Raw genomic sequence first — 21,766 nt, 5'->3', positions numbered from 1 at the left:
TGTTTCCTTGATGCCTTCATTTCAGCCATCTTCTTCTACATTCACATTAACAATGACCAAAAATATATGCATCATACCACTTATTAATCAACACACCCAACTCCAAACTTTCAACCTGCTTCTTCATGAATAGATCAGTAATAAAACCTAAACTTTCAAACCATTAAATGACAACACATATGCACCAAAGTCCAAACCTTCAACCTACCTGTTCATGAGTCAAACTGAACTTTTCTTTTACATGGACACATGGAAATCAATGTGTGTAAGCATAAGACCCAAACCCAATATCCAAGGTTGTGCATTCAACCTCAGATGATAATAGCAACAGCAACATTAATTACAGGAATTAAAAAACATGATGATAATACCTTCTTCTCAAAGCATCTATCTTTAGTCAGAACTTGGTCAGAGCTGCTTCCCTTTGGTTGGAACGAAGAGAATCCACTGCGGATCCCTCACGAACATAGCGACTACTGTCATTCAAACTCTCAGAAGTTGTGGCCATCTGACCTGGTACAGCCAAACTGGCCTTTCCATCATTGCTACTGCAAATGCTTCCATATGCGCTGCCACTAATATGATTATCAACAGTACCATTGCCCAAACATTATTACATCGAGTCATTAACAGAATGCATTTCATAATGGCAGAATGCATTAAATCATTACCAAGAATAGAATTGATTCAATTGAACTAGCATAATGCACTCAATGCAGTAACATGAATAAGTGAATAGAATTGAAAATTTGAAATAACAGAGCAATAGAGCATTAACCAATTGAAACGTCAGCTTATAAAAATGTACTAACAGAGCATTAATTAGCACTAGCAGACCTGGGATCTCTTATTTTAGACATTAAACAATGGAGGCGACATAGCAAAACTTCATATATAATAAGCATCATCACAATTACTCCTATTTTGGACCTGTACTAACCCTGTAGTTCACTCGTCATCATTCAATAGGAAAAGGACAGCAGCATATCATATGTACCAAACTACCAACAATGAAAATCACTATGATTTACAAAAGGCAAACACAAAACAAAATCAATCTCATCCACGATGTAGCTCAACAGTTTCTGAATAGAAAAACCCACGAAAATAAGCAAAATTAGAAGCAGCAAACTCATCCAAATCAAGACTAAATAACAAAATTAGAAGTAGCAAACTCATTCAAACAGATACGAAGAAGTGAAAACTGAAGAACAAATTCTTCTCTTCAAAGTTCAAACTGTCCAATAGTTCAATCCCAATCCCAAAATATTGAAATAGAGGCAGAGTCGCGGTGGAGGCATGGAGCTACGGTGGCAGGGGGGGAGCTCCGGTGGATGTGTGGAGCTGAGGCACGGTGGTTTGGTGGGGAGAGCGAACAAATGTTGCGGTCTATTTTTCTAGTTTTGGGGGTCGAATGGGTTTAGGTTTCACTGATGTCAAGTTTAGGTTTCGGGGAAAAAAAAAGTTGGAGGAAACCGCCCAGAACGCCCAGTAATTAATCCAAAACCCTAAACACCAAACTCACTATAATAAGGAATTTCATCTCCAACCTTCATTTTTCTCGGTATCCAAATGTCGATCTCATTGCCGGCCATGTCGAAATCTTCTTTGAATCAAGCCAAACGCATTCGTTTCTTCACGCCTTTAATCAATCTTCTCGATTTTTTCAGTTTCAAAGCAAGAGAGTGAGAATTCTTGCTTTCTCCAATTTTTTTTGGATTCGAGACAGTTTTAGGAGGAAGGTCACGAAGTGGGATGCGTAATAGGGTTTTTGGCTGAAATCTGGGTAAGATAAGAGCCAAGGACAATTTTAGAAATTTCCCTTCCAAATGGGCCCCACTTCTGTTGAGTTGGCATGCCACGTCAGATACTGACGGCTCCAATTAACGGATGTGTAACGAAATGACCTATTAGACTAGATTTGATACTGCAGGGGTGTTTTTGATGAAACTGAAACTACAGGGACTGAATTGATTTCGAATCCAAAGTACAGGGTAGTAAACAGTATTTAGCCCTTTTTATAATTTTGAGGGTAATCGATGCATACATGATTTCCATTTTTTTTTTTTTTTAACTCCAACTCTAAAGATATATATCTCATCTTAATGGAAAGAGATGAAAGTGACTGAAACTGCAATGAACATAAGGACCAAAGTTGCAATCTAATTACGAGACAATTAGGATAAAGATTTTGAGACTCCACTTTTTCATATACTTTACAATTTGCCCTTCACTTTTATGTAGTTTAATTAAAATGGAGTACGCCTCACTATAATTTTTATTGATATTTTTCTATCGTAGCTAAGCATAGTGTCGCGGGCCAAATTTGCAATGCGCAAAGAGGACCGCGCGGCACTTACAAGTAAGCAAGTCAGCCAAGTGAGTACCTTGCAAGGAACAATGAAAACCACACGATATTAAAAAGGTGCTAAAGGCAAGCAACACAATTATATAAATGTTTGGCAACCACGAAGAACAAATGAGTAATCGAAAGGAAAGATCAAGAAGCAATCTCACGGGACACAAATGATTGAATAATTCCTCTTTTATTGATGGTAAGACGGTAAGGGAGGCAAAAGTACATGTGCTTACCTATACTAGTTCCATAGTCCAAACTATGCCGACTAGGAACCCTTCCCTAAAGAGCATATCGGCCTTACATGAACATGGCAAGAGGAAACATGAAAAAGGCCGAGGAGACTAAATGCTAAATAAAATAAATTACATAATTTGTAAATTACCAAAACATCCCTAGCACACAAGCAAACCAACCAAAGGCTTGACTAATGACCCTGGACAAGGTTGCTTGCGGCATTACAAATGCGGCCCCTAACACATAGCCAAGGCTCGGCCTCTCTACACTCCATTCCCTGTCTAACCCGCCTACCATCTTAACCATTGAGTGTCAAACTCAAACCCTATCCGGCTATCCCTCTATATAAAAGATGAGAGGTAGTACTACTTGTTTGGTATGAGCACTTGAGCAGGACCGCGTTGATGGTAATTAACTAGCTAGCTAGCTACTCGACATGAGATTCGAGTTACTACTTGTAAGCTTTTGTTTTTTATTACCCCACCCTAAGATATATTACCAAGGTTGAAATGACATGAAAACTAAAGCCAGATATTAACCATAAGTGAATAGTGACAAGTCATCAAATACATTATACAATTATTGAAAATTGTCACATTAACATGAAATCTCTGTTATAAAAATCTATCACGGAGACTGACTCTTTAACATAGAAAAATAAGTTTTCATTGATCGTCACATAATTAAACACTATTCTTTATCAAAGAAAAAAATTATCATCAATAAAAGAATAGGAAAATGATTTGTGGCCTCAATCTCAGGTGTCATGTCATTTCACCTACACACATCACCTATTTGTCAAATCATATCATGTAATTTTTGAGAAAAAGACTATCTTATCCTTCCAAAATCTAATGATTCAAAGTTATTTTGGTTTTCTTCAAAAAAAATAAATATTTGGTTTTTTTTTTTTTCATTACACTCATGCTTAGATTCAAACAACAATTTTTTTTTCCTTCAATCAATAATAGAAAAAATTACGAGCACGTTTACTTACTTGGAAGGAAAGGGAATGATTACGGGGTAAAAACATTTCTGCGTTTACTAACACATAAAGGAATCGGAATGATTTCGGGTAAAATAATTCATGCGTTTACTAACACATGAAGGAATCGGGATGGATGTAGGTCTCACCTCCTTGTTAGGAATCGATTCCTGAATACTCAGGAATTCGATTACGAAGGGGGGAGATGGGTTTAGGAATCATTCCTCCGGAATCAATACCGATTCCTTTCTTCTCCCATTCCACTTGTCTCCGATTCATGATTATTTTCCATTCCAAGTAAGTAAACGTGCCATACATGTAATTCAGTCAATAGATTTGCACATACATTCGATCAATAGATTTGCATAACACATGTATATGAATTCAACCTTTGTTGAGTTCCTGTTAATTTTGAAAATATAATGTGAAAAATATATATATTCATATGATTATATATATTTATATATATATATATATATTCTTTTGTTCATTTTTTTCTTCTCTTTATGTAGCTAGGGATTAAACGTTATATTTGAGTTTATTATTTTTTGTTTGGTTTTTCCCTTATATTTAGATTGTAGATGATAATCAATGGCTGCTAACATGGAATTTTTTCTTACCTCTTAACTTAGACATACTTATTTTTCAAATTCAAGTTATTAATGTTATTTTTTTGGATGAAATTAATCAATATTTGTAAAGAAAATTTAATGCCCATTTCTTGACACCTAATTCAATATATTGATGCCATTTGGAAAGAAAAATTATAGAAAAAAAATGTAATTAAATGAAGAAAAATATTAGTCAATAAATTTGTAGACATATCTCTTAAATTGATATATAATTAATAGCTGATCTTTTTTTTGTCACCTAATTAAATTCATTAATGTAATTGATTCACCTCCTAACATCTAAAAGGAAATATAATAGGGTAAAGTTGGTGTGCAATAGTATGATGTGGAAAGATATATTATGTGGAATTGAAAATAAAATTTGTATTTACTTACATGGCATGACACCTAGGATTTGAAGCCATAAATCTTAGGGGGATTCAAATTTGCTCACCACCAATATTTTTGTGGTGATACCACCACTTAATATATATAAAACTGACATGTGTTATAAAACATTATTATAGTTAATTATGATGTTTTATTAAAAAAATATAATTTAAGTATTCAATTAATTCTAAATGACGTAGCAAGTTTTAATAGGGTGGTGATATCACCACAAAATAAAAGTGATGAGCAAATTTAAATCCTCATTGAGGCCCTATATCATTGCCCAAAAGAATATAACTAGCTAAGCAACTAAGTTGAGCATGTGTTTCTAATAAAAAAAAAAAAAAGTTGAGCATGTGTTAAGAAACAACAAAAGTTTCTAATAACAGGGACCATTTATATATATAATGTATGTATATATAGATATTTTCCAGTCATTTTTTTTTAGGGGAACAGAATCAGGTTCTATTAATATAACGACCTCTCTCAGTCAAGCTAGAGGAATTCGAAAATCTCTCATATTACATCTCAATTACCAAATAACTGCATATAGTAGGGCTAACAAAAACAAAACAACCAAACTAAAAAAGTAAAAATCTCCTACACATATCCAACCCTAAATCAAAGCCATTGACTTGACAAGTGTTGACGCCTGAGACCTTCATGGTGTATATCGCCACTCATCGTGCAAACAGCTACAATCAAGGGCAGAACATGGTATGAATAATTATTCAAAGCAAAATAAACAAACTGGGCTCTACCACCCCCCTCAAACTCCCCAAAACCACAACAGGCCCGATCCAAAAGAAAAATAAGGAAATGGAATGGCCCACTGTTCCAGGCCCAGCCCAAAACCCTACCATGAAACTAGGGTTTCTGATCGAGAAACCCGAAGACAGATCAGCCGAATTCAGCACCTCCACCAAAGCTTGGCCAATATCAGTCGCCATCACCAACCCATGCCCGCCGAGTTGTCATCATCCTCCCCTCTCCCCCAGATTGGCTTGTAGCAGGGCTGGCTCTGAGGGCTGCCACCTGAGGCAGCCGCCTCAGGCCACCTGCTCCCGGGGGCCTCCGTAGTTTCTGTAAATATGTTAAAGAAAGTATATATATTTTGTTTGCTTTTCCAAAGAATAAATGGCTTGTTGCTCCAATGGAGCTGAAATTAGTTTGAGTCCTTACCACCAAGGTTTGAATCCCAGCTTCCCATTCCTCTTTTCACTTCTCTTTTTTTTATTCAATCTCTTTTAATTAAGTTAATTTTTTCTTGGACCCTGCCATCCCACCGTTTTCTTTTTCTTTTTCCTTTTCCATATAAACTTTTCCTTTTCTTTTTCCATATGACTAACTAGTTTAATTCAGAAATTTATGTAGGGAATAAAAATTCATATACTTTTGTTTTGTTATATTTCATATTTACTTTTATTCAAAATACATGATTTTGTATTTCATATATATACATATATATATATATATATGGGAGGCCACATTTTAATTCTTTGCCTCAGGCCATTAGAATCTCAGGACCGGCCCTGGCTTGTAGTAAACGTCGGAAGAGCAGCGATCATTCACCAATCCAACAGCCGGCTACTGATTTTCCAGTCACATTGGTCACAGTTCTTTGATCAAAATGGTTTCAATTTTTCTTGCCAATGTCATACGCAATCAGAATTTCTATTTCAAATTATAGCTCAAGTAATTAAAAAGAGCAAGTGTGAAGCATTAATTTTTGTTTTTCATCCTATGAACTGAAGGCCCATATGTCCAAGTTAAATAAGCTACAGCCAAATTTGAAGTTGGAATCAGATTGAATGACTACCAATTAATTGTCATCAACCATCTTATATGTATGTTTATCAATTATAATCACGTACACATAATTGTTAGCAAATGTTCATCCATCGAGTAACAGGCAATTTGTTGATGGCCTTGTGAACTAGAAAGATACCACACACTGTGTGGGGGGATAATTTGAAAAAGAAAAAAAAAATCAAAGGAAAAAAATAGAAGAAAAACTGGGAAGTTGTGGGATTAGAAAGTTTCTTCCTTTTTCTTTTTTTCTTTTCTTTTATTTTGCTAAGGGTCTTTTCTAAATGTACCCATCAAATATCTAAATACAACTAGCAAATAAATTTTGCATGAAAAGACAGTTGTATCCCCATAAGAAATGATATTAAAAGTCATGGTAAATTAAGATAATAACAAAAAAAAACCATAAAATTTGAAATTATGTTTTCTATGTACCCAGCGGTTTGTATAGAAGGGTCTGATGAAGATTCAAAAAAGAACTTCGAGGTTCTTTGGCGGAGAGTTAAGACCTGCCGGTTTGTTAAGATAATTGAAATCAAAAGCAAGAATAATGGTCGTTCCTCATTTAGCCCATATAGCATGTGGCATCAAACAATCAAAAGGGTGGGGCTTGTTGATAAAAATGGTACACCGTTGTCTATATGGTCTCAGATTATTGTTCTTCTTTGATAGTCTAGATGAAGATTCTTCAATTGGGATTGCCAAGCAACCGGACACTCTAGATGAGCAAGATGCAGGTTATATCGGTGAACTGCTCAAGTCTGTGCAGATGGTTATATATGTAATGAAGCTCTATTCAAGAGAGTTATATTGGCAGAATTTGAAACTGCAGTTGAGATGGAGAAGATAACTTTTGGTCATGAAGAAATTTAAAAAAAGTCCATCCAAATTGAGAATACACGTCTTTGAATTTGGAGATGGAGCGGTTTGCTCAGATTCTTTGCAATTGATTTCCTTCATTTTAGGTAAGAGATCTTCACCATGCAAAGGCCTCCCTTCCATTATGATAATTGCATCCTGTTAGTCCCTCCGATCTATTAGGATCGATGATAATAACAAGGATAGAGTGCATTGCTTGCTTCCACATTGTGTGTGTCTGCTGGGTGTAATACATGTCAAGGTGTAAGAGTTGTGCTGGGTGTTTGGTATTCTTCATCAGGGTGTATGGGTTTTGATGGGTGTGTGAATTTTGCTTGATTTAATTAAAGAAAAGAGTATTATAGGAAAAATTGATGGGTGTGGTTAGATTATATAAAAAGTTGATGGGTACATTTAGAAATTTGATGGGGGTAAAAAGTTTGCTGGATGCACTTATGGACTCTTTTGCTAATTATATTGACATCCCTTATTCATTAAACGCAAATTTAATATGACCTATAGTGTACATGAGGGTATTTGAGTAATTTCATACTCACTTTGGCAGTTTGGCTAACAAAGTGGATTGTGTTAAATCTTGTATTGATTAGAGAGGCAGAGAGCGTTAATTAATCTTCAAGAAGCGCCTTGCAATATTCCCATTTGCACCTTTAGGGTAAAATCCGCCCGGCAGTGATTCATTGCCACTTGCATATACAATCCTCAATATCTCCGGCGGTGTCCTTGCATACGAAAGCGAGTTAGGATCGGCTGATATGATGTTACTGGACGTCCGATTCTCCGCCCCAAGCTTCTCCGGCACTATGATGCCTTCATCTTTGATCCCACACATTGCAAGATCGTTCCTAAGCATAGAAATACGGTTTGTAAAATCAGCCACTGTGATGTTATAGGGCTGCACCTTCTCAAAGGCTCTCTGATAGAGACATGTACGTGTGACCGAATCTTGTCCACTCTCAACCCCCAAAAGTGATGCAGCCAACTATACAACAACAAAATTAGCAGTATTATATAGAAAATGTAATCATTATATATAAGAGAAAACTTAGTGCAACCATTTTTTCTATGTGACGGTATTGATTGAGTCAGATTGACCAGTAGATGAGTTCAAACTCGATTTTATGTAATTAAGTACCGTCACGTAACAAGAATAAATTCACGCATAAGATTTTTCTCAAAAATGAGAGTTGCATAAGATTTTTCTCAAAAATGAGAGTTGAGCTCTTACTCTGCAAGATGTCATGTTTTTAAGGTATGGAATTGTGCCAACATAACCTACTAATCCCACATAAGGGATGGTGTAGGTTGCCAAGAGATAATTAAGTGAGTTTGCATATGGATCGAATGGCGGGTTCAGAGTGAAACCCACTGCTCGATCCATTAGTTTTGCGAAATTCTGACGGCTGAGATCTAACAAAGGCCTGGGAAACCCTCCTTCTTTTCTAATAATTGATCTGAAATTAGCAAATCCACCATCATAGTGAGTGAGCTTCATATCCAAACAAGAAAAAGAAAGAAACAACAATAAATATAAGAACACACACAAATATTTTGATATAGCTGATAATTTGTATACCTGATATGACCAACTTCTTGATAACCGAATTCCTCGATGATACGACGAACAAGAGGGTCGAGATTCGCCTTCTGAGCACCAATCGGAGGGGGGCCGCCTAGGGTTAAATTTGGACTGATAGCATCTAGACCTTTGCCAAGAGCAGCATACAAGAAAAACTCGGTCTCCAAGAATTCCAAGTTCAAAGCAAATTGGAGCCTGTCCCTATCACTGGCTTCAATCAAATTGGGATCACAGTTGGGAGCATCACCTGGGCAAAGCAGCAGCTGAGATATCCCAACTAAACAGAAAGCAAGAGGAAAAACAAAGGCATTAGAATTAGTACTCATTGAAGTAGCCATTGTTAATTTCATGCATTGCAGACAACTAAAGAAGTAGGTAATATATATAGTAGCTAGAATGCAGTGTGACTTTGGTGAAGATGAACTCAATTCGCACAAGTAGCTGATCTACCCAATTGTAGTGAAATCGTGTTTAAGTGAATGATTAAGAGGGGCGGACTTACTTGAGGGTCTGGACCTGCTGGTATGTTTTTTGGAATATTTTTCTAATTATATATGTTATGTTATGACTTATGAATACAATATTAAATATATGTCAATTATAGAGATGTATGGTATAATTGCATGTAGGTTGATCTTCTTCTCCAAACCGGAGAATATATTTGACAATAGAAGCGACCTAAAGCTAGGTATGAAAACTAAATATAAATGTCAAGTACTACAGCTACATTAAATACATTAGAGATCTTGTCTGCTGCTGTACGTTACAGTATTCCAGATTTGCTGCTTCAACAGTTCTACTACTGTATAGGTGTGCTGAATAGAGCAGCTCAAGTAACAATATATACCGTAATTCCCACCTCCCCCCCCACCCCCCCCAAAATTTTCCATCCTGATTCTGCTCCTTTTAAGACTTTGATAAATCACTTTACCATTTTAGAATACGAAACCGGTTGAAGCTTGCGCTTTGCAAAGCTTCCCTAAATAGTTATTCCTGTAATGGTTGGTTCAAAGAGATAGTCAAATGGTTAAACCGTCAATCAATTAGGTATATAAGAGGAATCAGGAATGGGCTAGCTCATGCATGTTTCTTCTCTAACTTTTACAATGCAACATTTTATATTTATTTCTGTCTGATTTACGGAAATAAACGAGCAAAAGATATGAGAGGAAACACAAGGTAATACCAATTATTGAATGTCATATCACTAGCTAGAGCTAGGGCTAGGGCATTGACTAGACATTTGTCTCAAATGACACGAACGAATGTATATTTCAACCAATTATGGAAGCCGCTGGAATACTTCAGGTATAAGCTACGCCCCAGTCATACTAACAAACGTAGCACATGGATGTCCACATAATTTTTTTAAGTCTGGACAATATGTAATTTCATAATGACGAACGCTATTCGATAAAAGTTGTAGTCGTTGTGGTAAAAAATACTAGGAGTTTGTAGACTATTCACTTTGTTGTAGTGTAATTATTTCTGATCTCGATATAATCTGCATACTTTGTGGCGAGGAATCAAACTATCAAAGTACCTTTTTCTCAGAAAAACTGGGATTCTCTCTCTGGTCTCTTATCGCCAGTTCTTCTTCTCCCCTTCCACCACCACCACACCATGTTTCAAATATATGGAAATGGTGCTTATAAGCTGATGATGAATAAAATTGGAAGTCTAAATGGAAGCCAATAGCAGCAATAAATTTTAAGAATCCCACTGAAAGAATAATTCTTCCGTTGTAGTTGATCAACTATAGTTTAAACTTTTAATTTCTTCAGTTCTACTTGGAAGAGTTTGATTTTGCAACAGAAATCAAGGGAACATAGAGAGAAATGATGATATTAGTGTGTACTAGACCCAAAACGTTGTAAACCCTTTCTGGAATTCATCGAGTTTTCCTGCCTCTCGAAGCTGTTCTTTGAGGGATTTGGTTTGTGGTTGATGAGAGGCCAACGATGAATTGAAGTAGCACAACATCTGTCACGTGAGAGGAGCAAGTGTGGTGAAATTTTATTTACCCTTATTACTGTGTCCTCTGTGGCGTAATCTACGTCTGGCGTACTCCAGACATTCACCAATTTGCTTAACCACCTCATAATCTTTTTGACCAAAAACAAATTTGTACAGATGATTCTTGAAGAAGATCGACATTTCGGTGGCCAAACGGCTTCTGGTAACTAAATCAAAGTATAGCTTTAGCAAGGTTAGTTAAACATGACCTCATGGGTTGAAAGGGGTGTCCAATTATTTTGATCTACTCTGCAAGCTAGAAGTAGGGATGGGAAGCTCTGGAATGGTGCCAACAAACCTACTAAAAATCCCACATCAGAGATGGCTGAAAAAGCTAACAGATAGTTGAGTGAGTTTGCGTAGCCAAAAAAGATATCTGCATTAACTTGCTCTGCAATTATAATGATTTACGTATTTCTTTCTTTGGTAAATATATAGGTTTACTTTAGTTGACAAAATATACAATAATTATAGAGATATAAAATGAATTTGGGGAGATAAATCAAATCGATCAGAAAGGACTTAGTTTACTACAAGATGCATGACACCATGCAATATTAGTGAAAACTACAGGATTTTCCAATCAAAACCTGTGAACTCCATTGCAAAATTATCTCCTGAAATTAGCAACAGCTTATTATGGGGACTATGAAAGATTAACAGCCCTCACTGCGCAATCACTCGCTTAGCACCATCCAATGTGTTCTTGAGAAGCATTGCAACAGTCATCGGGCCAACTCCACCAGGAACCGGAGTTATCCATCCAGCTACCTTACATGCTTCCTGGAAATGTACATCCCCTACCAATCTATAACCCGACTTTCTACTGGAGTCATCTACAGCATTTGTGCCAACATCTATAATTGCAGCACCTGGTTTTATCCAACTACCCTTGATCTGCACCAATTCAGTTATTGATTTGATTAACAAACTAGATGTATAGAGAAATAATCAATTAAAAAATGATGTCATTCTTTCCATTGAACCAATCAGCTTACTAAAAGAGCTATTTTATAAGCATCAAATGGATTGTTCTACAACTCACATGTGATAGTCAACTATGGAAGTATCAGGGCCAAGAAATGTCCTTTTTCTTTCACGTTGGAATGGTATGAAACAACAACTGATCCTATTCTTATTTTCATTTGGTTTCTCTTCTTTAATATTTTAAAATGTTTTATTTAACCATGGATAGTGTTCTGTGCTAGTATGAGTTTAACCACTATTAAATACTTTTAACTAGATCTAGAAAGAGCAGTACATTTTCCAAGCCATACAAGTATTAAACTAGATAACAGCGACATGTAATAAGACGATTGTATATCAAAGAACACTAATGTGAACTGCCTACCATCATTGCCTGTCCTGCTGCAGCAATAACAATGTCCGCTTCACGAATGATACTCTCTGGATCAGGAGTGTTGGAATGAACCACGGTAACAGTAGCATTGGCTTTCAAAAGCAGCAATGAAACTGGCAATCCAACTATGTTACTTCTTCCCACCACAACTGCCTTCTTTCCCTTTATGCTTATACCACTCCGTGATAGAAGTTCAAGACAGCCCTGTGGAGAAAAACAACAAGACAGCTATTTAATACATCAATAACTTTTCAGAGTTCCATATGAAAACTTCTTGGACAGTATGGATTGCTAGTTTAACAGAACACTCAAAACAATGAGAACATGAGTGTGTGCATCTACATCCATCTGTGTTTGAATACATTACTTGAGTGTCTTGCCTTGGGAGTGCAAGGGAGGAATAAAGGTTCCCTGCCTTTCATTGCAAGTTTGCCGATGTTGAGAGGATGAAACCCATCTACATCCTTCTCGATGCTGATTTCACTTAACACTTTCTCTTCATTAATATGCCTTGGCAATGGAAGCTGAACAAGTATGCCTGCGTGAAAAATAAAATCCACCTTACCAACAAATGCAAATTTAGCACATAAAAATAGTTTCAGATTCCAATATGAAAAAAAGTAAAAGAGTTTGCAATTTATTATCTCAGTTTAAAAAGAAAATCATTATAAGTAACCAACCATGTACATCACGATTCGCATTTAATTCGTGAACTTTGGCTATGAGATCATCTAGGGACACATTCTCAGGGAGATCTATGTCGACAGATTTAATGCCAACTTCAGTGCATGCCTTTCGCTTCATGCTGACATAGCTCTGGGAGTCCTTCCTGCTCCCCACAATCACTACTGCCAGTCCAGGGACCTATAGAATTGAATAACTGCATTGTCATAATTCATCCACTATGTAAACTTAAAATATTCAGGTAGAGCAAACCTTGCCATATTTCTGACAGAGATGGCGAACTTCCTCAGCAATTTCAGATCGGATGGTCTGTGCTATGGCTTTGCCGTCAATTATCTTAGCCTGGTGATCTGATTGCAACGCCATTGATGAACCACTCTCTTGGTCTATGGGGGTTTCTCACTTCTGATAAGCAGCTCCAAGCTCAGTGTGCTCTGTAATCCACCACAACAAATTGCCAGCATATAAATATACTATTCATTTCTTCACATGTGCTGAGATTAAACAAAGTACCTTTAGAGGTGGTTTCTAGTTTCTTGTAGAAAGAGTGATAATCTTACCAAGAGCACAACCTTAATTAAAGCTTTCATTTTCCATTGTTGAAGCCAAATGGAATAAGAAAAAGAATTGCACTACAACAACAGCTTCAATTCCATTTTCCTAGTTATCATTTGAACATGTGCAACTGAGTTTAATCATAACATCGACATCTGTTGCTTAATTTCCTCCAAGAAATGCAACCATTTTCCTTTCCCAGACATATGGGGCATTTAAAATCTTGATTTTCATTCGCTACTCAAATCCTTTGTAACACAGATTTCCAATTGCCACTGAATCCAGATTTAGCATAATCCAAAGATGCATAATATCATCATCCAATTGTACTAGGATCGACTCTAAATTGGTTCAGCCTTGCTCTTACACTAACTTCACTAACAGAAAGAGAATAAAAATGAAACTTTGTGGTAAATAAAAAGAAAAGCATGAAACTTGGTACCTCTGGCGATTGGCGAAGTTATAGGTGAGTGAGTGGTATCGTTGCAGTTGAACAGTGGTTATTGGAGTGGAGAGGAAACAAGGGTGAGATAGAAGGTGAGAGGTCAATTAGGGATTTTGCCCATAAATAATTTTTTTTTTTTGGGAAAAACTACGAAATAATACCTGAACTTTGGAGATCATTTCAAATAAATATCTCATCTATAAAATCTTTCAAATAAATACCCGAGATATTCTTAATTCTACAAAATCTTAATTCTGTCAGACATTCCGTTAACTTGCCTACGTGGCATGTTTGGCCTTTCAATTTCTATTGACTAGACCCACCAACGAGGGTATTTTAGACAACACAAAATTTATTCCCGCTCAATGTCTCCCCTAACCCTAAACTTTCAGCCATTTCCCTCAACAAATTGAGTATTCCATGTTTCCCTTGCCGTTCTTGTTACAGTTCACATGTAATGGGAGAATCCCTTTTCAGTTACTAACATCATGTCTGCAAAGTGAGGGTCAGGGTAGGGAGAATTACTTCCCTGCATGCAAGCGGGCGTACTTAATTGGTAAGAATTCTGATTGTTGTTTAACGAAGTAAGGGTGTTAATTTCAAGTATAGTTTCCAAGACGGAAAATGTCACAATCAGTTGTACGTGTTTTTGTTCTTGACAAAGAGACAATGATGTGAATCATTATAGGTTGAGATATCAGTCTATAGGATTCCTACCTGAGTCCCAAATAGTTTCTTGCTTGAATTGGATTCACTAAGATTGATTTTTGATATGTGTAGTTTGAAGTTATAGATTAGTTGTTTAAGTATTGTAGTTCTGCTAGTTTTCGGGAATTTCATATTTGGACATGTTATTATAGGTTGGTGGCTTTTGTGCCAAATGTGAGGATAATTGAAGTGTACTTGGAGATATACTAGACTCTAGTCCTTGTGACATTACAAACTTACGTTGGGTCCTCAATGACTTTGGAATAGATCTCAGTAAAAGTTTTGATGTGGGAGCTAGGAAGAGAAAAAGTATTGTGATTGAGGAGTTAGGGTTAGGTGAAGATGACAATGCTTATCATATAACGCAGACTGAATTAGCTAATGACAAGGATGACAGTGATAATGACAATTCAGATGGAGACTATCATCCTGAAACTGATTTTGTTGATAGTGATTACAGTGGGGATGATGATTCTGACGAAATTGGTTATAATGATGGTACAGCAAGTAGTATTGATGCTGAAGCTACTGCCAAAGATGGTGGAAATACTCGTGTCAATGCATGTGTTAATGATGGTGAAACTAATTGTGGGAGTGATGCAAATGTTACAAATAATTTTAGTCATAATATGGAAATTGGAAGTTGGGATCTAGTGATGAATAATATTCAATTGGAAGATGTAGAAGAGGAAGAAGACCATCTTTCAAATAAGGAATTAAGAAGCGTCCGTGATTCTGATGATAAAAATAATTCTATGCGAAAAAGGGAGCCAGAGTATTCCTTTCTTATATTAGATTGCTAAAATGTTTGACTTGTTTTATATTTGAATTGAATTGAAAATTTGTGCAATGTCAATAATGCAAGCAAGCCAAACATCAAAGGCTCGTACGTCTGATGTTGGGAAAAGAGGAAGACCACCAAAGAAAGCATAAATGATGAACCTATATTACTTTGATATGAATTAGTTTGACATGCGTTGTAATCTCCCGTCTTTCATGTCATGGTGAACCACCCTGGCATCCTTTGAATTGTCTTTGCTTTTGGTTTTGGTTATGTTGATTGATTGGATATATTTTTTTTTTCCAGTTGTTATGCTTTAAAATATCTAAACTTTGATGTATTGGAGAACAAGCTTTGGATCATTTTTTTAACGTTGCCAAAACAAAATAGCTAGAAAATTTCCATTACAGATTAAGCTGCTTTGGAATTAAGTTAATTCCCATTTGGAGTTTGCAGTACCTTAGTAGTTTCGCTTAGGTTTAGATTTTGACTCTACACAACTATTTCTGAGGCAAATGATTATTGTGATATATGAGTAGAGTGCACAAATAGTAATGTCGAACCAGTGAACTCTCTCATTTGAACCATGTCTTGCACTTTACATATTAAGATAAGTTGGTGTAGGATATACACTGAGATTCGATATCAAGGAGAATGACGAATGGATTTATTGGTGGAAGAAAAGGGTATTCAGGTAAATATCTTCGTTGGTGGGTCCAGTCAATAGGAATTAAAAGGTCGAATATTTCATCATAGCAAGTTAACGGTTGTTTTAACGGAATGTCTGACGGAATTGAGATTTTGTAAGATTAAGAATAGCTCAGGTATTTATTTGAAAGATTCTATAGATTGAGTATTTATTTGAAATGACCTCCAAAGTGTGGATATTTTTTTGTAGTTTTTCCTCTCTTTTTTTAGATATAATTTATTGAGTCATTTTTGTAGATGAGCAACAACCACGAAAACCAAAGTTCCAGACATCAGGTCAACGCAACAAAAAAATAAATGACCAATATATCAGAATAAGCAACCAATTGGCATTTTTTAAGAGCAAGATTATCGTAACATGGGAGAAGTTAGATAGTGGTGGACATGTCCACTTAGGTTTTCTCGATAGGAACTAGGAAGAACACTACCAAATCTTCTTCCCCAGCTCTGTACTCTTTTATTCAATTACCGACATTGTTAAACTAAAGTGACAACTAAAGTTGGGGAAATATATATAATAAAAGAGAAAAGTTTGAGCAATTGTGTGATCTCAATAAAAAAAAAAAGGGAAATGATAATTTACCCAATTTCAGCTTAAAAATTGCCCACTTGCTCCACAAATAGTTTTTTAACCTCATTTATCCAAAATACTCTAAGGGATTATTTCCCTAATACCCAATTAATTCTTTTTTAATTCTTTTTATTTATTTTTGGGATTTTTTTGCCCTTTCCTTCTTTCTCACTTAGAGAGAGAAGCCATCCTCCACCTTGCTGTGCACCGGTGACCAGTGACCGGCCGCGGTCTCCGGTGACCGATGACTGGACTCCGACGACCGTTGATCGGACTCCGGCGTCCAGTCACCGAAATCCAACAACCAGTCACCGGAATCCCTAATCCGACTGCCGGACTGGTGACCGGATTCGGTCTTCTGATTTTATTACCCCCCAATAATCATATTATTGCTCCCCAATAAACTTGTTATTGGGGATCAATAATTAGTGAAAATGAAGATGTTTTGAATTTTGAAAGCTTTCGGAGGTTCATCCAAATAAATAATCTTATTATTGCCCCCAATAAAAACATTACTGTCCCCTAATAATATGAATATTGCCACCCAATAATGTGATTATTTCCCTAGTAGAAACATTATTGCCCCTCAATTAAGCATGCAAATACCAACAAAAAGCAAACCTCGTTGATCCAAACACTAACACTGCTTCAAATTTATTCCTCCTCTTCTCTCACCGCTTCAAAATCTAGGCCCAATTTGAATTGGACAAGCTAAACTCAAAAGAGGCCCAAAGAAGTGTGAAATATCCAATCTCCCAGTAGCCTCTTTCTTCTTCTTCTCCCCAAAACCCCAAAGAGAGAGAGGGAGTGAAGAGTGCGAAATGTTGCGAACGATTCTTCGAAGGGCAACAACGACGGGCCCAAGGTCCGACAGCCCATGGAGGGTGACGGCGGCGGCGAACTACTCGTCGTCCAAGGACACCAAGTCGATGGTGAAGAAGGCCAAGAAGAGTAACAAGTCTAAAGGCAAGGCCACTGCCGCCGCAGACGACGATGCATACACCGGCGCCGACGCCGATCTCTTCGGCCGGATCCAATATCCATACAAACACTAACGTCGTTGCCTCCTCCTCTCTCACCGGAGTCCTCGCCGCAAGCGAGAAGTCTGAGACTGAAGACGATCGTTTGAGTTGCAGCCCCACCTTGGCCTTCGGGTCTTTGGGGGTGTCGCTTTGGGAGGGAAGCGAGGGGAGGAGGTCGGATACGATCGCCGAGCAGGAGTGCCGACGGTCTGGTTCTGAAGATTTAAGAGAAGCCATGGGTTAGAGAGAGAAAGAGAGAAAGGGGGATGAGAGAGAAAGAGCAGATCAGGGAGAGTGGAGAGAGCCAAGGAGATGCAAATGTAATTAATTAATAGAGTTAAGGGTAAAACTGTAATTAAATATTAAATTGTGTAGATGGGAGTAAAAAGCTCTTATTGGAGTAAGTGAGCAATTTTTAGGCTAAAATTAGGTAAGTGGTCACGGCCTCAAAAAAAAAATTCAAATTCTTACTATCAACTAAAAACTATATATAATAAAAGGTTGTCTTAAAGTTATTAACAATCTTTTCCTGGATGGATAACTTTCCTTACAAATAATATTCACTCAAAACAAAAAGAGAAAAGTAACACTTGATTTGTAGTAATTTTTCAGCTATTAAGTGAAATATTAAAGCTTCATAGTTTTGGTCACGTCTGGAATGACTCACCACCATTCATGGATGGTCATGGACGGCTCAAAATGAATCGACTCTGTCCTCATATGTTCAATGATTTCATCTTCACCCTCCCAATAGCAAAACGCCATTAGTCTCCCGGCAATGGCATTTTTGTCCTCCCAATCTAGAACCTGCGTACCATACGCGTCCTTAGAGTTGCTGTGTCACTCAAGAGTCAATTACTTCCTCCCCCAGTTTGGTAGTGAGTTACAACTAATAACGAAGGCTCACATGTTATTCCTATAATAACATCAGTGCACTGAACTTTGGGGGCAGAAGACTTAGGAGGAAGAAGATAAAAAGGAAAGAAACAAACAAACACGATGAGTGGTGGTGAGGAAGAGAAAACGCTAGAGTACACGCCCACATGGGTTGTTGCGGCGGTCTGCACCGTCATCGTGGCCATATCTCTGGCTCTGGAGCGTCTGCTCCACTACGGCGGCAAGTTCTTGAAGAAGAAGGGCCAGAAGCCTCTGTATGAAGCGTTGCAGAAAGTGAAGGAAGAGCTTATGCTGTTGGGCTTTATCTCGCTCCTGCTCACCGTTTTCCAGAATGTAATCGCCAAAATCTGCGTGGAGCACGGAGTCATGGAGCATCTTCTTCCTTGTAAACTCGAAGCGGAAGCGGAAGCGGAAAACACCACTTCCCATTTTGCCCATTTCCGGCGTCTGGCGGAGGAAACCACCGCGGCCCAAAGTGGGTATTGTGAGGCAAAGGGTAAGGTACCGTTGCTATCTACAGAGGCACTGCATCATCTTCATATCTTCATCTTTGTTCTGGCCATTGTTCATGTGGTGTTCTGTGTTTTGACTGTGGTCTTCGGAGGGATGAAGATCCGGCAGTGGAGAGCGTGGGAGGATGCGATTGCGGCACAGAATTATGACTCCCAACAATTTCTTAATAAAAAGCATAAGTTTACTCGTGTTCAGGAGCATGCTTTTATCAAAGAACGGTTTCTGGGAATGGGTAAAAATTCAGCCTTGTTGGGTTGGATTCACTCTTTTTTCAAGCAATTTTATGCATCTGTTACAAGATCGGATTATGTGACCTTGCGGCTGGGTTTTATTACCACCCACTGTCCGGCGAATCCTAAGTTTAATTTTCACAAGTACATGATCCGAGCTCTGGAAGATGATTTCAGAAAAGTGGTGGGTATAAGTTGGTATCTTTGGGTGTTTGTGGTGGTTTTCTTGCTGCTGAATGTGAATGGTTGGCATACCTATTTCTGGATTGCTTTCCTGCCTTTCTTTCTTTTAATTGCGGTGGGGACTAAGCTTGAGCATGTGATTACCCAAATGGCTCATGATGTTGCTGAGAAACACATAGCCATAGAGGGGGATCTAGTAGTTACACCATCCGATGGCCACTTTTGGTTTGGAAAGCCTAAGCTTGTGCTCTTCTTGATTCATTTCATCCTTTTCCAAAACGCTTTCGAGATTGCGTTTTTCTTCTGGATTTGGGTTCAGTATGGTTTCGACTCCTGCATCATGGGGCAAGTGCGCTACATTGTGCCCAGGCTTGTCATTGGGGTGTTCATTCAGGGGCTGTGTAGTTATAGTACTCTGCCACTCTATGCCATTATCACACAGATGGGGAGCTCCTTCAAGAAAGCTATATTTGATGACCATGTGCAAGTAGGCCTTGTTGGTTGGGCTCAAAAGGTTAAGAAAAAGAAGGCCGCTGCCGCTGCTGACGCTGACGCCTCCAGCTCTGGCTCTGGTTCTGTCCAAGCAAGTTCCCATGGTGGTATTGGCTCTGCTTTCGGAATTCAGATGGGGAAACTTGCTAAGAAGGCAACTAAGCCGGAGGAGAATAATTCAGACCAGAAGAAGGAGGAGGAGAATAACTGAAAAGTATGTGTTTTTTGTAGAATGAATTAGCAATAGTCGTTGTAATGAGATTCCAGATCTTCTGCTTGTTTTTGCTTGACTTCTGAATTCTGATCTAAGCTTGTTACTTCCAATTATCAATGGAAATGACTCTGGATTCTAGTGAGTGATACTCACAGTTATCAGTGGTCGGCCAATTCCATTATTACTGCAAAATCTTGAATTGTTTGGTGACATTTCCTCAAACTCTTGTCATGGTGTGGAGATAAGTATTCTAACTCTGAGGTACAAAAGTTGAATTCTTTGCATGTTCTGCATTGAAAGAGTTTTTGTTTTATTGATCAAAGCATATACACATGTGATTATTGTTGATATTCATATGGTGTTATTCGATTACCACATATATTATATGAGTCATGGACTATCATACATACCTTCAATCGAATTCTATCATACATGTTATCAGATTGATTTCATCGGCCAATTATATCCTACTTGATAGCTTATTACAAATTTACAAGTAGCCAAAGCCTAGGTGTGGCTCCATGGACCCAAGAACATCAGAGTTCTTATTGGCTCTTCTGCAGAGTAGTTCCACCTTCGTCTCTCAATCGATTTTGAGATTAAGAGACCCTTTCCTTTCTGAGCTCCGCTCCTAGCCATGACTAACAGAGCTGCCTCATATGCCTGCCCAAGCTTTTGTCTGAAACCTCTCTTTGATTCCTCGCAGAGAAAACCCTCCCCACAGATGTTCTGAGGTTTCATTGTTCTATATTCTGTGCTTGTTAGGCCAAGTGACTGGGATATTGGAATTGGGAATGGCCTAGGATGTCTCTTATATAGAAGAACAAAGATGCTGAATAAGGTGGTGACTCAACTAGATACAGTGCTTAATATTCAATTTTCTTGTCTAGTCGTCTGCTTTAATTATCTTTAACACAGGATGAACATGGTCTCATAATGGAATCCAATTCCATACCATGTTACAGGAATATATGCTCATTGTGTTTCTGTCCTGATCACCTGATGCTTAATTTGACAGCTGAAATTTGATGGATATGGGAGTGATGTATCATATCATTTTGGAATATCTGGTGGTGCTAAGAATTTGTAAGATGCTCTTTCAAATCTGTGTTCACTTTTTTACAAGGTTAAGATTCCAAATATTTCATTTCAGAATGAGAAACATGATGAGGAACTACTAAAGATGCTTTTATGGTGTAATGACAATGCACTTATAGCTGTGATATGCTCACTCCCAATCTGAAATGGTGGAAACAAATTGACTCTTAAATAGCACCAGTCACCAATGGTTTCAAACTTTCAATATCAAACGTCTCCTTATCTCATCATGGCTTTGGGAGTCCAGGCGGTTCCTTTTGCTTCAGTGAAAGTATTTGGGCCTTTGATACGAGCCCACTCCTGACTATGTTATCCCTGTTGGGATACTGAACGCTAATAATTGGGCTTAAGCACGGAGGATTTTCGGGCCACGCGTAGACTCGAATTCTTCAAAATCTTAAAAAAAAAGAAAAAAAGAATTGATTTTTCTCGCCCCCAAATCAAGC

At 37.7% G+C, this 21,766-nt stretch overlaps 4 protein-coding genes across 5 annotated transcripts; 1 reads left to right on the top strand and 3 right to left on the bottom strand.

The window, feature by feature from the left end:
- Nucleotides 1–7,686: 7,686 nt before the first annotated feature.
- Nucleotides 7,687–9,172, bottom strand: LOC112174258 (desiccation-related protein PCC13-62). Its single transcript, XM_024311993.2, has 3 exons — nt 8,841–9,172; nt 8,493–8,718; nt 7,687–8,246 (listed from the first exon to the last, which is right to left on the bottom strand). The coding sequence occupies exons 1-3, from the start codon at nt 9,167–9,169 to the stop codon at nt 7,869–7,871; spliced, it is 933 nt and encodes a 310-aa protein (XP_024167761.2). The 5' UTR covers nt 9,170–9,172; the 3' UTR covers nt 7,687–7,868.
- A 2,082-nt stretch (nt 9,173–11,254) lies between these two features.
- LOC112173023 (bifunctional protein FolD 2) lies at nt 11,255–14,038 on the bottom strand. 2 transcript variants are annotated; one of them, XM_024310568.2, is made up of 6 exons: nt 13,901–14,038; nt 13,156–13,337; nt 12,900–13,083; nt 12,600–12,757; nt 12,211–12,423; nt 11,255–11,756 (listed from the first exon to the last, which is right to left on the bottom strand). In XM_024310568.2, exons 2-6 carry the CDS (start codon nt 13,267–13,269, stop codon nt 11,526–11,528), a joined length of 900 nt encoding a protein of 299 aa, XP_024166336.1. In that variant the 5' UTR covers nt 13,270–13,337; nt 13,901–14,038; the 3' UTR covers nt 11,255–11,525. The 2 variants fall into 2 exon arrangements, with proteins under 2 accessions (XP_024166336.1, XP_040365092.1); XM_040509158.1 differs by lacking the exon at nt 13,901–14,038 and adding an exon at nt 13,464–13,842.
- Nucleotides 14,039–17,183: 3,145 nt separating this feature from the next.
- LOC121050042 lies at nt 17,184–18,466 on the bottom strand. Its single transcript, XM_040508595.1, has 3 exons — nt 18,361–18,466; nt 17,461–17,908; nt 17,184–17,193 (listed from the first exon to the last, which is right to left on the bottom strand). The coding sequence occupies exons 1-3, from the start codon at nt 18,368–18,370 to the stop codon at nt 17,184–17,186; spliced, it is 468 nt and encodes a 155-aa protein (XP_040364529.1). The 5' UTR covers nt 18,371–18,466.
- Nucleotides 18,467–18,540: 74 nt separating this feature from the next.
- On the top strand, nt 18,541–20,576 carry LOC112171865 (MLO-like protein 1). The gene has a single exon (XM_024308989.2). It carries the CDS (start codon nt 18,693–18,695, stop codon nt 20,217–20,219), a length of 1,527 nt encoding a protein of 508 aa, XP_024164757.1. The 5' UTR covers nt 18,541–18,692; the 3' UTR covers nt 20,220–20,576.
- The last annotated feature ends 1,190 nt before the right edge of the window (nt 20,577–21,766 follow it).

The sequence above is a fragment of the Rosa chinensis genome, chromosome 6 (assembly GCF_002994745.2).
Source record: "Rosa chinensis cultivar Old Blush chromosome 6, RchiOBHm-V2, whole genome shotgun sequence".
In the NCBI taxonomy this organism is placed as follows: Eukaryota; Viridiplantae; Streptophyta; class Magnoliopsida; order Rosales; family Rosaceae; genus Rosa; species Rosa chinensis.
The sequence above is the reverse complement of the archived record's forward strand: the minus strand, read 5'-3'. Positions and strand labels throughout refer to the sequence as shown.

Excerpts from the sequence above, each read along its gene's own strand:
- LOC112174258 (XM_024311993.2), bottom strand. The coding sequence starts at position 9,169 with ATGAGTACTAATTCTAATGCCTTTGTTTTTCCTCTTGCTTTCTGTTTA. Across the intron at positions 8,719-8,840 it reads CAAGAAGTTGGTCATATCAG|ATCAATTATTAGAAAAGAAG; the intron begins GTATACAAATTA and ends TGCTAATTTCAG. Across the intron at positions 8,247-8,492 it reads AAAACATGACATCTTGCAGA|TTGGCTGCATCACTTTTGGG; the intron begins GTAAGAGCTCAA and ends GTTGTTGTATAG.
- LOC112171865 (XM_024308989.2), top strand. The coding sequence starts at position 18,693 with ATGAGTGGTGGTGAGGAAGAGAAAACGCTAGAGTACACGCCCACATGG.
- LOC112173023 (XM_024310568.2), bottom strand. The coding sequence starts at position 13,269 with ATGGCGTTGCAATCAGATCACCAGGCTAAGATAATTGACGGCAAAGCC. Across the intron at positions 13,084-13,155 it reads TCTGTCAGAAATATGGCAAG|GTCCCTGGACTGGCAGTAGT; the intron begins GTTTGCTCTACC and ends TCAATTCTATAG. Across the intron at positions 11,757-12,210 it reads CAGCAGGACAGGCAATGATG|ATCAAGGGTAGTTGGATAAA; the intron begins GTAGGCAGTTCA and ends GAATTGGTGCAG.